The sequence below is a fragment of the Lipophrys pholis genome (assembly GCF_963383615.2).
Source record: "Lipophrys pholis genome assembly, chromosome: 6".
Lineage (NCBI taxonomy): Eukaryota > Metazoa > Chordata > Actinopteri > Blenniiformes > Blenniidae > Lipophrys > Lipophrys pholis.
Genome location: NC_137629.1, coordinates 25549903 through 25563580, shown reverse-complemented (window position 1 = coordinate 25563580; position 13678 = coordinate 25549903). Strand labels below are relative to the sequence as shown.

Sequence of the window (13678 nt, the reverse complement as noted above, 5' to 3'; positions counted from 1 at the left end):
AATGGGTCATGGAATTTATTTAAAAGCAAAGATATAGGCTTAAGTATTTAGAGCAGCCCTTACCTCTTCAGATACTCTCCTTCTGTCAGGTAGTACCAATGTATTAGCATGACTTCCCGGAACTATAGTAGATCCAATACTCATCCTGGGTCCAACTAACATGTATCGTTTATCTCCAGATCTGTACTGAATGCTGTGACAAAGTGTCCCATCATAATTAGTCTCTTGCAGATATTTAGATGTATAGTCTGTAGATTTGGAGCACTGCATTGCGATCAGAACGACAATGCTGATGAGGAAAAGCACAGAAACTGAGCCCAAAGTTATCATCAGGTAAAAAGTCACATTATTATCCTCATCATCCCGTGCTGCACTTTTCACATCAGAAGCCGCAAAAGCTTCTTTGGGCTCCACAAGTTTGACAATCACAGTAGCTGTTGCTGACAGTGAAACATTCCCATTGTCTTTGACCAGTATGACCAGTTTATGTTCAGCGTCGTCAGTCTCTGTGAATGAACGAAGTGTCCTGATCTGTCCTGTGTAGCGGTCCAAACCAAAGAGACTGTGGTCAGTAACTTCCTGCAGTGAGAACAACAACCAGCCGTTATATCCTATATCAGCGTCATAGGCTCTGACTTTAGTCACCAAGTGTCCTGCGTTGGCATTGCGGGGAATCTCCTCTACGCCTTCAGCAGAGCCGTTGGAGCTGAGTGGATACAGGATGACTGGAGCGTTGTCGTTCTGATCCAGAATGAACACGTTGACTATGACGTTGTTGTTTAGTGGCGGAGTTCCAAAATCTGAGGCAACAACATGGAACTGAAAAGTTTTCAGAGTTTCAAAGTCAAAACTTTTCAGTGCCACAATATTCCCGGTTTCAGAGTTTATGTTAAGGAATGAGGTGAACTTGTTATCTTCACTGCCACTTCGTAAAATATTATAAGATATACGTGCATTATTATTCTCATCACAATCAGAAGCTTTGACAGAAAACACAGAGGCACCTGGTTCATTACCTTCAATGACATAGAAAGTATAAGGAGCGAGAGAGAATTCTGGATTGTTGTCATTCACGTCCGAAACTACAACACTTATAGTCATCTCTGAGAATAACGGAGGTTGACCACCATCTTTTGCAGATATAGTCAGCTCATATTGTGCTTGTTGTTCTCTGTCCAGGGGTGATTTGGTTACCAATGCATACATATTGTTTTGTAAGGATGGTGCTAAAGCAAAGGGAACCTCCTCACCTATGGAGCAAATAACTTTTCCATTGAGTCCAGAATCTAAGTCATTAACACTGATTAAAGCAACTGTGGTTCCAGGTCTCGAATCTTCAGGAATTGAGCTGGAAAACGAAGTAACTTCAATCTCAGGTGCATTATCATTCACATCAACTATCTTAATAATCACACTTTTTTCAGAGGTTAACGGAGCAAGGCCTTTATCTGATGCTTGAATCTCAATGTCATACTTATCCCTTTGCTCATAGTCTATCAAACCCTTTACAGTTACAACACCTGTTAATGGATTGATATCAAAAATTGACAATAACTTGTTACTGACACTGTTTCCGAATGAGTAAAATACATCTCCGTTCTGGCCTTCATCCAAGTCGGTGGCATTAACTTGAATTACTGTTGTACCAACTGGAGCATTTTCAGAAAGCATGACTGAATAAATATCCTTAGAAAAACTGGGTGTGTTATCATTAACATCCAGAACAATGACAACAATATTCATTCTCCCTGTTTTTGGTGGTTTTCCTCCATCTATCGCAGTCAGCACCAACGAGTGATTCTTTGCTACCTCCCTGTCCAAAGATTTTTGTAAAACTAAGATCGGTATTTTACCATCTTCTCCCTTGTCTCTTACTTCCAAACGAAAATAATCATTCTGGCTAAGTTTATATTGCTGCACGGAGAAATGGCCACTATCTTCATCCCGTGAAGGTTTCAGCTGAAATCGCGCTCCGGGCAAAACCGACTCTGAAATTTCCAAACGTTTCTCCTCCTCTGGGAAACTGGGAGAATTGTCATTTATATCCAACACCTCAATTCCGACGTAGTGCACCTCCAGTGGATTTTCGAGAACAGTTTTTAGATTTATCACACACGCATTGTTCTGTGCGCACACATCTTCTCTGTCAACTTTTCGGCTCACATAGAGAATCCCATTGTTTTGATTTACATGGAATAAGGACTCCGCACCGCTTGAGACAATCCGATACTTCCTTGATTTCAGCGTGCTTGTATCCAACCCTAAATCTTTTGCCACGTTTCCAACCACAGTCCCCTCGTTACTTTCTTCGGGGATTGAATATCTCAGTTGCGCAGAAGCCACACTCCACAAGAGCACCATAACCACGAAGCCAGACAGGCGTCCTCGATCCAAGCGTGTTCCCTGTTTTCTTTGTTCCATGGTGACACCCGCTATTGTTAACGGCCATTCACATAAACCCAGCTGAACTGTAGTGTCTTCTACACGTCCATGCGTAAAACTATTTACTGCTTTCCGGCAAAAAATGAAACGACAAGTGCAATTATTCCAAATCAATGTGATAGGTTCGGTAACGACTGCGTATTCTTCCTGAACTGATGAAAGTGACCTGGGGGTTGAACCACATTCAGTGACGACATCAGACAGAGTGCTGACTTTTTCTGTTGCGCTGACACCGTGCGACATAATTTCTTACTGCAGACAATCCACTGTTGGTCATAAATCGGCCAAATTGTGTTCATAGAATCTCTGTTAATTTATCTCAAAGTACGATCCGAAAAAAGCGACATAGGTACCATAAACTGTAGGCTGCACATTCAAAAAGGAGATGTAATTCTGCAAATTACAAAAATAACTTATTTTAACAGTGGTAAAAATAAGTGTTATCTTAGAAATATTTCATTTGTTGAAATAAACTGGAGAAATTAAGGCTCCTTCAAACATGGAAACTGCGAAATGGAAGCAAACATTTTCAGCACCATGGACAGTAGTTGTGCGCTATTCTAATTCAATGTTTTTTCACTCAGTGCATCTTCTGAAGTGCCTTCTTGAATACAATTAATAAAACCAGATTGACTATCACCTTCGTGCTGCTGGCCATCATTTTAATATAGCTCCCCAATATCAAAGCAGTGGTTTGTAGTTAATTACACAAAACTGAGAGGACACATGTAAAACTAAAACAAAATGTGTTTCGCTCAGTGATTAAACCATTAAGTTTAGATTTTACAAGTGAAAATTAATAAAAAGCAATTACACAAGCCTGGATATTGATCATAGCAGGTTTTTTCATACATCCTCAAGGAAGTCTAATCGATAATCGTTTCAATATTAAATCTAATAAAGATTCATCTCAAGACCCATGAAGGCAATATATTTATGACCCTGCATCCTGAAGAGCAATTGTTTGCTCTGATGACTTAAAAAAATCATAATGCTCAGCATAGACAACCATACAATGAACAGCAACATCCAAGCAAGATCACACAACATCGTTCACTGAAGATTTGCAAATGAATGTAAACTATTTTGAAATGCATATTCTCACAATACAACGGTTGCCTACATGTCTTACCTCTTCAGAAGCCCTTCTTCTGTCAGGTAGTACCAGAGTATTTGCGTGACTTCCAGGAACTATAGTAGATCCAATACTCATCCTGGGTCCAACCAACATGTATCGTTTATCTCCAGATCTGTACTGAATGCTGTGACACAGTGTTCCATCGTAATTAGTCTCTTGCAGATATTTAGACGTGTAGTTTGTTGATTTGGAGCACTGCATTGCAATCAGCACAATGATGCTGATGAGGAAAAGTACAGAAACTGCTCCCAAAGTGATCATAAGGTAAAATGTGACATTGTCCTCCTCGTCTACTTTTGCTGCACTTCTCACATCAGGAGCTGCAAAAGCCTCTTTGGGCTCCACAAGTTTGACAATCACAGTAGCTGTTGCTGACAGTGAAACATTCCCATTGTCTTTGACCAATATGACTAGTTTATGTTCAGCCTCGTCTGTCTCTGTGAATGAACGAAGTGTTCTGATCTGTCCTGTGTAGCGGTCCAAACCAAAGAGACTGTGGTCAGTAACTTCCTGCAGTGAGAACAACAACCAGCCGTTATATCCTATATCAGCGTCATAGGCTCTGACTTTAGTCACCAAGTGTCCTGCGTTGACATTGCGGGGAATCTCCTCCACACCTTCAGCAGAGCCGTTGGAGCTGAGTGGATACAGGATGACTGGAGCGTTGTCGTTCTGATCCAGAATGAACACGTTGACTGTGACGTTGTTGCTTAGTGGCGGAGTTCCAGAATCCGTGGCTACAACTTGGAACTGGAAATTTTTCAGAGTCTCAAAGTCAAAACTTTTCAATGCCACAATGTCTCCGGTTTCAGAGTTTATATTTAGAAATTGGGTTAATATGTATTTTTTGCTGGCATCTCTTAAAATATGATAAGATATACGTGCATTGCCATTATCGTCACCATCAGAAGCTTTTACGGAAAATACAGAAACGCCTGGCTCATTAGCTTCAGAGACATAAAAAGAATATGGGCTCAGAGAGAACTCTGGATTGTTGTCATTCACATCAGACACTACAACACTTATTGTTTTTTCAGAAGATAATGGGGGCTGGCCTGCATCTTTCGCAGTAATTTTCAGGTCATAGTGTGCCTGTTTTTCTCTGTCAAGATGGGACTTTGTCGTCAAGGAATACATTTTGTCTTGTAAGGATGGTGACAATGCAAAAGGAACACCCTCACCGATGTTACAAATAACTTTTCCATTAAGCCCAGAGTCTAGGTCATTCACACTGATAAGAGCAACTGTAGTCCCAGGCCTGGAATCTTCAGGGATTGAGCTGGAAAACGAGGTGATTTCAATCTCAGGTGCATTATCATTCACATCAACTATATTAATAATCACGCTTTTTTGCGTTGAAAGTGGAGCAAAACCTTTGTCCGACGCTTGAATTTCAATTTCAAATTTATCCTTCTCTTCATAATCTATGGAACCTTTTACATTTATCTCACCTGTTATTGGGTTCATTTCAAAAAGCTTAAGAATTTTATGATTAACAATACTGCTTAATGAATATATTACATCTCCGTTTTGGCCCTCATCTAAATCAGTGGCATTCACTCGAATGACTATCGTACCAACAGGAGCATTCTCATTAAGGTTCACGATGTAATCATCTTGTGAAAAAACAGGAGCATTGTCATTAACATCCAGAACATTTACGAGTATTTTAACGTTTCCAGATCTAGGCGGTTTTCCTCCATCTACCGCTGTCAGCACCAACGAATGAAATTTCGCAGCCTCTCTATCCAGAGATTTCTTTACAACTAATATTGGCAATTTACCGTCTTCTCCCTTATCCTTCACTTCTAAGAGAAAATGATCATTCGAACTGAGTTTATACTGTTGAACCGAAAAGGGACCGCCGTCTGGATCCCGTGCGGGTTGCAGCGGAATACGGACACCCGGTAATACAGACTCTGAAATCTCCAGTGTTTTTTTCTCTTCCAGAAAACTTGGCGAATGGTCATTTACATCCCGAACCTCCACGGTTACATAATGAACTTCAAGTGGATGTTCTAGCACAGTTTTCAGATTGATTAAACACACACTGCTCTGTGAGCACACCTCTTCCCTGTCGATCTTTCGGCTCACATACAGGACACCATCATTTTGGTTGACGTGGAAGAGGGGATCTGATCCACTTGAAACAACCCGATATTTTCTTTCTCTCAAAGTGTTTTTATCTAATCCTAGGTCTTTTGCAACATTTCCGACGACGGTTCCTTCAATAACTTCCTCGGAGATTGAATAGCGCATCTGTGCCGAGACCACCCCGCACAAAAGCACGACGACCACGCAGCTGATCAAACATCCTCTCCTTCCCCGTTGCTCGCATTTTCTTTGTTCCATGGCAAAATCTCAAAATGGAAAGAAATCCGTCACAACTGCAATTGATTCATTGTTGCAAATTAAAACCATCCACATGCGAATACACGCATTGTCTTTTCACAACAGACTTGATTTCAAATATATTCCAAAGACAGATCTCAAATTAGTCTGCGACAGTATCGCGCTCAGGACTCCGTGGAATTGATGGCTCCGTCAGAAATTAGTTCAGCGTTTTCTTTTTTTCTTCTATTACACTGACACCAAGCGATCTAAACTGCCACTGCAGAAAAACAGGTTGCAACCCACACAGTTGCAGGGAAATATAGATGTTGACTTCTGTACCCTGCCTGAATAAAGATACGGCTTTGGTATATGCGGAGAAAGGCGCAAATAACCACAATAATAAAAAGGCATTTTATGGTATTAGCTCAAGTGACGTGACACAAAGAAATGAGTCTGATGTGTGAGGTTTCCTTGTTCATAAGTTATTTGGTACTACTCAGCTTGCGACCATCTGAATCATATTGCAAGAATTAAAGAAATTCCGACCGAAAACGATATAGAGAAACTGATTCATGCACTCGTATCCAGTTGGCTGGATTCTTGTAATGGTGTGTTCACAAGCTCTAAATCCAAAAAAAAAAAAAAGCTAAAAAATTAAATTATATTAGCTGCAGCTCTTCCAGAACACTTCAGCCAGAGTCCTCACCAACACAAAGACGGTGGAGCACATTACACCTGAGCTTCAATATATGCACTGTCTGCATGTATGTCAAAGGATTGACTTCAAAATCGTAGATCTTGTCTATGAAGCTTTGAATGGTCTTTGGCCTAAATGCATCTCAGTTTTACTCATAGATTATGGAACATCCAGATTACTCAGGTCCGTAAAGAACAGTCTTGTGACAAGAGTGAAAATTAAACAAGGGGAAACAGTTTTAGTTTATCTGCTACTCATAGGTGGACACATGCAGGTTGATCAGGCTTTACATTGAACTGAGTATGTATTTAAGTGCAGTTTTCATAATGTTAAATAATACATTACATTTCCTAGTATACAATGCAAATCCCATCCTTTTTTATTCCATAACACTGATTGGGGAGATACTGGGTGTAATTTTGAAACAGTTTCTTAAGTAAACATGCATTAATTTCAGCGCAAAGGACGGTGTATGAAATTTAGTTGTATTACGAGAGCCTTTTGTGTAAAAAACGAACATATTAAACATGAAAAAAAAATTGTCTTTCGTGTTGTCACCCAATTTTGACAAAAAATATAAAATAAAATACCCAGGCATGACATGACTGTAAAACAGCCTTTATGAAAAGCAACTACATGTAGGCAGAAAAAAAAAACATTTTCATCGAGAGTATCTTACCTCCTCAGATGTCCTTCGCCTGTCTGGTAAAACCAAAGTATTTGCGTGGCTACCCGGAACTATAGTAGATCCAATACTCATCCTAGGGCCAACCAACATGTATCGTTTATCTCCAGATCTGTACTGAATGCTGTGACACAGTGTCCCATCATAATTTGTCTCTTGTAGATATTTAGATGTGTAGTCTGTGGATTTGGAGCACTGCATTGCAATCAACATAATGATGCTGATGAGGAAAAGAACAGAAACTGAGCACAATGTGATCATCAGGTAAAAAGTCACATTATTATCCTCATCATCCCTTGCCGCACTTTTCACATCAGAAGCTGCAAAAGCTTCTTTGGGTTCCACAAGCTTGACAATCACAGTAGCTGTTGCTGACAGTGAAACATTCCCATTGTCTTTGACCAGTATGACCAGTTTGTGTTCAGCCTCGTCTGTCTCTGTGAATGAACGAAGTGTCCTGATCTGTCCTGTGTAGCGGTCCAAACCAAAGAGACTGTGGTCAGTAACTTCCAGCAGTGAGAACAACAACCAGCCGTTATATCCTATATCAGCGTCATAGGCTCTGACTTTAGTCACCAGGTGTCCTGCGTTGACATTGCGGGGAATCTCCTCCACACCTTCAGCAGAGCCATTGGAGCTGAGTGGATACAGGATGACTGGAGCGTTGTCGTTCTGATCCAGAATAAAAACGTTGACTGTGACGTTGTTGCTCAGTGACAGAGTGCCAGAATCCGTGGCTACAACTTGGAACTGGAAAGTTTTCACAGTTTCAAAGTCAAAATCTTTCAGCGCAATAATGTCACCACTCTCGGAGTTTATATTTAGAAATGAAGTGAATTTATTGTCTTCTCCACCATCTCTTATAACTTGATATGATACTTGTGCATTTTCATTCTCATCACAATCAGATGCTGTCACTGAAAACAGAGACGCCCCTGGAATGTTACCTTCGGTGACATAGAAGGTATAAGGGCTCAATGAAAACTCTGGTTTGTTGTCATTCACATCTGACACCACAACACTTATCGTCTTCTCAGAGGATAAAGGAGGTTGACCTGTATCTTTTGCAGTTATTTTCAGGTCATATTGTGACTGTATCTCCCTGTCTAGAGGTGATTTGGTCACTAAAGAAAACATTTTATCTTTCAAGGATGGTGATAAAATGAATGGAACATCTGCATTTAAACTACATATAACTTGGCCATTAAGTCCAGAGTCCAAATCATTTACACTGATAAGAGCAACTGTAGTTCCTGGTCTGGAATCTTCTGGGATCGAGCTGGAAAAGGAGGTAACCTCAATCGCTGGTACATTATCATTCACATCCACTATCTTTATGAAAACACTTTTTTCTGTGGTAAGCGGAGCAATACCTTTATCTGATGCCTGAATCTCAATTTCAAATTCATCATTTTCTTCATAGTCAATTAAATTTTTAACAGTTATCTCTCCTGTTAATTCATTCACATTGAAAAGGTTCAATGTGTTTTGATTCATACTCTTGCTGAAAGAATAAACTACATCCCCGTTTGGACCATCATCTAAATCTGTTGCATTTACCTGTATAATTACTGTGCCAATAGAAGCATTTTCTTTTACTGTCACAGAATAAATCTCTTTTAAAAAACCAGGTGCATTGTCATTCACGTCCAAAACCTTGACTAGAATGTTCACAGTACCGGATTTGGGAGGTTTACCTCCATCCAGAGCCGTCATAGTTAATGCATGACTTCCAGCCTTTTCCCTGTCTAAAGATTTCTGTACTACCAGTGTCGGTATTTTACCATCACCTCGTTTTTCTCTAACTTCCAAACGAAAATTATTATTTTGGCTCAGTTTATATTGTTGCACAGAAAACTGGCCACTGTCTGGATCTCGTGCTGGTTTCAATTGAAATCTCGCTCCAGGCAACGCTGATTCTGAAATCTCCAATGTAGTCTCCTTTTCAGGGAAAATTGGTGAATGGTCATTTACATCCAATATCTCCACTTCAACATAATGTACCTCCAGTGGGTTTTCGAGCACAGTTTTCAGATTTATCACACAAGAACTGCTTTGTGCGCACACTTCTTCTCGGTCGATTTTCTGGTTCACGTACAGAATGCCGTCGTTTTGATTCACACGGAAATGAGGGTGCGCATCACCTGACACAATGCGATATTTTCTGTTTTTCAGAGTGCCTTTGTCCAGTCCAAGATCCTTTGCTATGTTTCCAACCGCAGTTCCCTCATGAACTTCCTCTGAAATGGAGTATCTCTGAGCTGTGGCCACACTCCACAACAGGATAGCGACAATGCATCCAATCAGACACCCTCGCGTTTGATGCTTGAAATCCCTTTGTTCCATTGTCAATTCAGAAAGAAAAATCACCAATCCATCAGAAAGACGAAAACAAGGATTGTAAATATCGGAGAGTTTCCCCGTCGTCCTACATTGACAACAATAACGCCAAACAGGATTTTCACATCAGAAGAAACATGATCCAACAAGACTGATCAACACTGATGCCAGACTAGTAAAAAAAAAAAATAGGTGGAACCACAAAGCGTTGACGACAAGCCCTATGGCTACTCTTTTTATATTGCACTGACACCATGCGGCCGCATGTGATTTGCAAATAGATTGCATAATCCCATAACGTGATTGAAGGAAAAAAATATATATGCTTCGTATTTAATTAGTCGTGCTCATGGAAACCTCAAAACAGCTGTCGTCATTTAGTTTTTTTCAAATAAACTCCACATGTCTTCAAACCAAACCTATCAACAACAGCATATTTCTGTTAAATCATGTGTAACAAATGCAAAACATCATTATTTCTTGATTAAACCTAAATCGTTTCAATCGAGTGTGTGAATTATTTAATTGTTTTTAAAGTTACACGTCATATGTAACCAATTTATATTAAGACAGAAACCATATCAGTACCACGGACAGAGGCAAGTTTGAAGTCAACAAGATAATGGTATCTGATTTCATACTGTTTGCTTACGTTTTCTAATCATTCCGCAAATGCTCAGGAAAACCCGCAGCACAAATATCAGTTGGTGATATTTGAAAGAGATAAGCAACAATTCCAGGTTGAAAGTCAAACATGAATCAATCTTTAACATGGAGCAATCGCCAATTGACTGGTTGATTAGATTGAGTCAATAAATTGTTCAGTCTCCCACAGCAACATACCTGTCTATTTGAAGACTGTTATCCCCACTAATATTCATGTTACCAAATAAACTGAACTGCAGAGAGATGGGCGAGTAAACTTATTTAAATTTACTAGCAGTGGAAATGAAACTTTGAACCGACAATGAAACAGTAAAAATAACGCTCATAGAGTGCATGGGCTTTTTATTTTGTATTTATCCAAGCTAAAGGAAACTCTGAAATGAATATACAATCTGAATTGATTATCTGTATACTAGGATGCGAACAAAATGCACACCGAGAAAAGACAATTAGCACCACGGACAGCTTAATCGTCACGAGCTAAATGATGGTTACATGATGAGTAACACATACAATCCTTATATTGTCTTGATGTTTAAAAACGAGAAGTTAGAGAAGACGAAAATTAAACGGTCAAAAGCCTGTCAGTACTGGTTGTTGTTTGCAAGCTCAGCGGCTTTTCACAAACAGTTGAACAAGTGATGAGCACACATGTTAAAAAAAAAAAAACCCTTGACGTTCGAACATTATTTTATTTTTCCAAAAGCATCTTACCTCTTCAGATGTCCTTCGCCTATCAGGGAGCACCAGTGTATTTGCATGGCTGCCAGGAACTATAGTAGATCCAATACTCATCCTGGGTCCAACCAACATGTATCGTTTATCTCCAGATCTGTACTGAATGCTGTGACACAACGTCCCATCATAGTTTGTCTCTTGTAAATATTTAGATGTGTAGTCTGTAGATTTGGAGCACTGCATTGCAATCAGCACAATGATACTGATGAGAAAAAGCACAGAAACTGAGCCCAAAGTTATCATCAGGTAAACAATCAAATTATTATCCTCGTCATCCCGTGCTGCACTTTTCACATCAGAAGCTGCAAAAGCTTCTTTGGGCTCCACAAGTTTGACAATCACAGTAGCCGTTGCTGACAGTGAAACATTCCCATTGTCTTTGACCAGTATGACCAGTTTATGTTCAGCCTCGTCTGTTTCTGTGAATGAGCGAAGTGTCCTGATCTGTCCTGTGTAGCGGTCCAAACCAAAGAGACTGTGGTCAGTAACTTCCTGCAGTGAGAACAACAACCAGCCGTTATATCCTATATCAGCGTCATAGGCTCTGACTTTAGTCACCAAGTGTCCTGCGTTGACATTGCGGGGAATCTCCTCCACACCTTCAGCAGAGCCGTTGGAGCTGAGTGGATACAGGATGACTGGAGCGTTGTCGTTCTGATCCAGAATGAACACGTTGACGGTGACGTTGTTGCTGAGTGGCGGAGTTCCAGAATCTGTGGCTACAACTTGGAACTGGAAAGTTTTCAGAGTCTCAAAGTCGAAACTTTTTAGGGCAATAATGTCGCCACTGTTGGAGTTTATGTTTAGAAATGATGTGAATTTATTTTCATTACGATCATCTCTAATAACTTGATATGAAATGCGTGCATTTTCATTCTCGTCAGAATCAGATGCTCTTACTGCAAACACATATGCTCCTGGATTGTTACCCTCAATGACATAAAATGTATAAGGGCTCAGTGAAAACTCTGGTTTGTTGTCATTCACATCTGACACCACAACACTTATCGTCTTCTCAGAGGATAATGGAGGTTGACCTGTATCTTTTGCAGTTATTGTCAGGTCATATTGTGACTGCATCTCCCTGTCTAGATGTGATTTGGTCACTAGAGAAAACATTCTATCTTTCAACGATGGTGATAAAGTGAATGGAACATCTGCATTTAAATTACATATAACTTGTCCATTAACATCAGAGTCCAAGTCATTTACACTGATCAGAGCAACTGTAGTTCCTGGTCTGGAATCTTCTGGGATGGAGCTGGAAAAAGAGGTAACCTCGATTTCAGGTGCATTATCATTCACATCCACTATCTTAATAATCACGCTTTTTTCTGTCGTGAGAGGAGCGAGCCCTTTGTCTGATGCCTGAATCTCAAGTTCAAATTCGTCAATCTCTTCAAAGTCAATTAAATTGTTAACCATTATATGTCCTGTCAAAGAATTGATTTGAAAAATGTTCAATATATTCTTATTCATACTCTTACCGAAAGAATATACCACATGTCCGTTTGGGCCCTCATCTAAATCTGTAGCATTTACTTGTATGACTGTTGTTCCAATCGGGGCATTTTCATTGAGGATCACGGAATAAACATCTTTTGAAAAACTTGGTGCGTTATCGTTGACGTCCAAAACTTGAACTTGAATTCTCGTATTTCCAGATTTCTGTGGTTTACCCCCATCTACTGCAGTTAGAATCAGAGAATGACTTGCAGCAGTTTCCCTGTCTAGAGATTTTTGAATTACTAATATTGGTATTTTACCATCACCCCGTTTTTCTTTAACTTCCAAACGAAAGCGATCGTTTGGGCTCAGTTTATATTGCTGCACGGAAAACTGGCCGCTGTCAAGATCTTGTGCAGGTTTCAGTTGAAATCTCGCTCCAGGCAAAACTGATTCTGAAATCTCCAGGGTATTATCTTCTTCTTGAAATGTGGGTGAATGGTCATTTACATCTAGGACTTCAACTTCAACATAATGTACCTCCAATGGATTTTCGAGCACAGTTTTCAGATTTATCACACATGAGCTGCTTTGCGTGCACACTTCTTCTCGGTCAATCTTTCGGTTCACGTACAGAATGCCGTCGTTTTGGTTCACGCGGAAATGAGGGTGTGCATCACCAGACACAATGCGATACTTTCTGTTTTTCAAAGTACCTTTGTCCAGTCCAAGATCTTTTGCTATGTTTCCAACCACAGTTCCTTCGTTAACTTCCTCTGAAATGGAATACCTCTGAGCTGTGGCCACACTCCAAAACAGGACGGCGACAACGCATCCAACCAGACACCCTCGCGTTTGATGCTTGAAATCCCTTTGTTCCATTGTCAAATTAAAAGAAAATCACTAATCCATCAAAGTAACAAAAGCCACGATTGTAAATATTGGAGAATTTCCCCGTCGTCCTACATTAACAAAAATAACACCAAACAGGATTTTCACATCGGGAGAAATATCATCCAACACGACCGAGCAACACTGACGCGAGACTGGTGAAAAAAAAGGTGGAACCACAAAGCGTTGATGACAACCCCGTTGGCTGCTCTCTTTCTATATTATACTGACACCATGCGACCGCATTGGATTTTCACTTATGTTGTATTTTAGAGAGTCTTATGATTGAAATAAAAGATAA

General features: G+C 40.0%; 4 protein-coding genes across 4 annotated transcripts in view; all 4 read right to left on the bottom strand.

Moving 5' to 3' along the window:
• LOC308110671 (protocadherin alpha-C2-like) overlaps window positions 1–13678 on the bottom strand; it is a gene marked incomplete at its 5' end in the record, with an annotated part of 191219 nt that overhangs the window by 124967 nt on the left and 52574 nt on the right. The gene's annotated exons all lie outside the window — the stretch shown is intronic.
• Window positions 40–5932, bottom strand: LOC308110886 (protocadherin alpha-3-like; the record flags this gene model as incomplete). Its single annotated transcript, XM_080465506.1, has 2 exons — window positions 40–2124; window positions 5636–5932. 2 exons carry the CDS (start codon window positions 5930–5932, stop codon window positions 40–42), a joined length of 2382 nt encoding a protein of 793 aa, XP_080321632.1.
• On the bottom strand, window positions 7273–9642 carry LOC308110885 (protocadherin alpha-3-like; the record flags this gene model as incomplete). Its single annotated transcript, XM_080465505.1, has 1 exon — window positions 7273–9642. One exon carries the CDS (start codon window positions 9640–9642, stop codon window positions 7273–7275), a length of 2370 nt encoding a protein of 789 aa, XP_080321631.1.
• On the bottom strand, window positions 10821–13368 carry LOC308110884 (protocadherin alpha-3-like; the record flags this gene model as incomplete). The annotated part of the gene is made up of 2 exons (XM_080465504.1): window positions 10821–10829; window positions 11017–13368. 2 exons carry the CDS (start codon window positions 13366–13368, stop codon window positions 10821–10823), a joined length of 2361 nt encoding a protein of 786 aa, XP_080321630.1.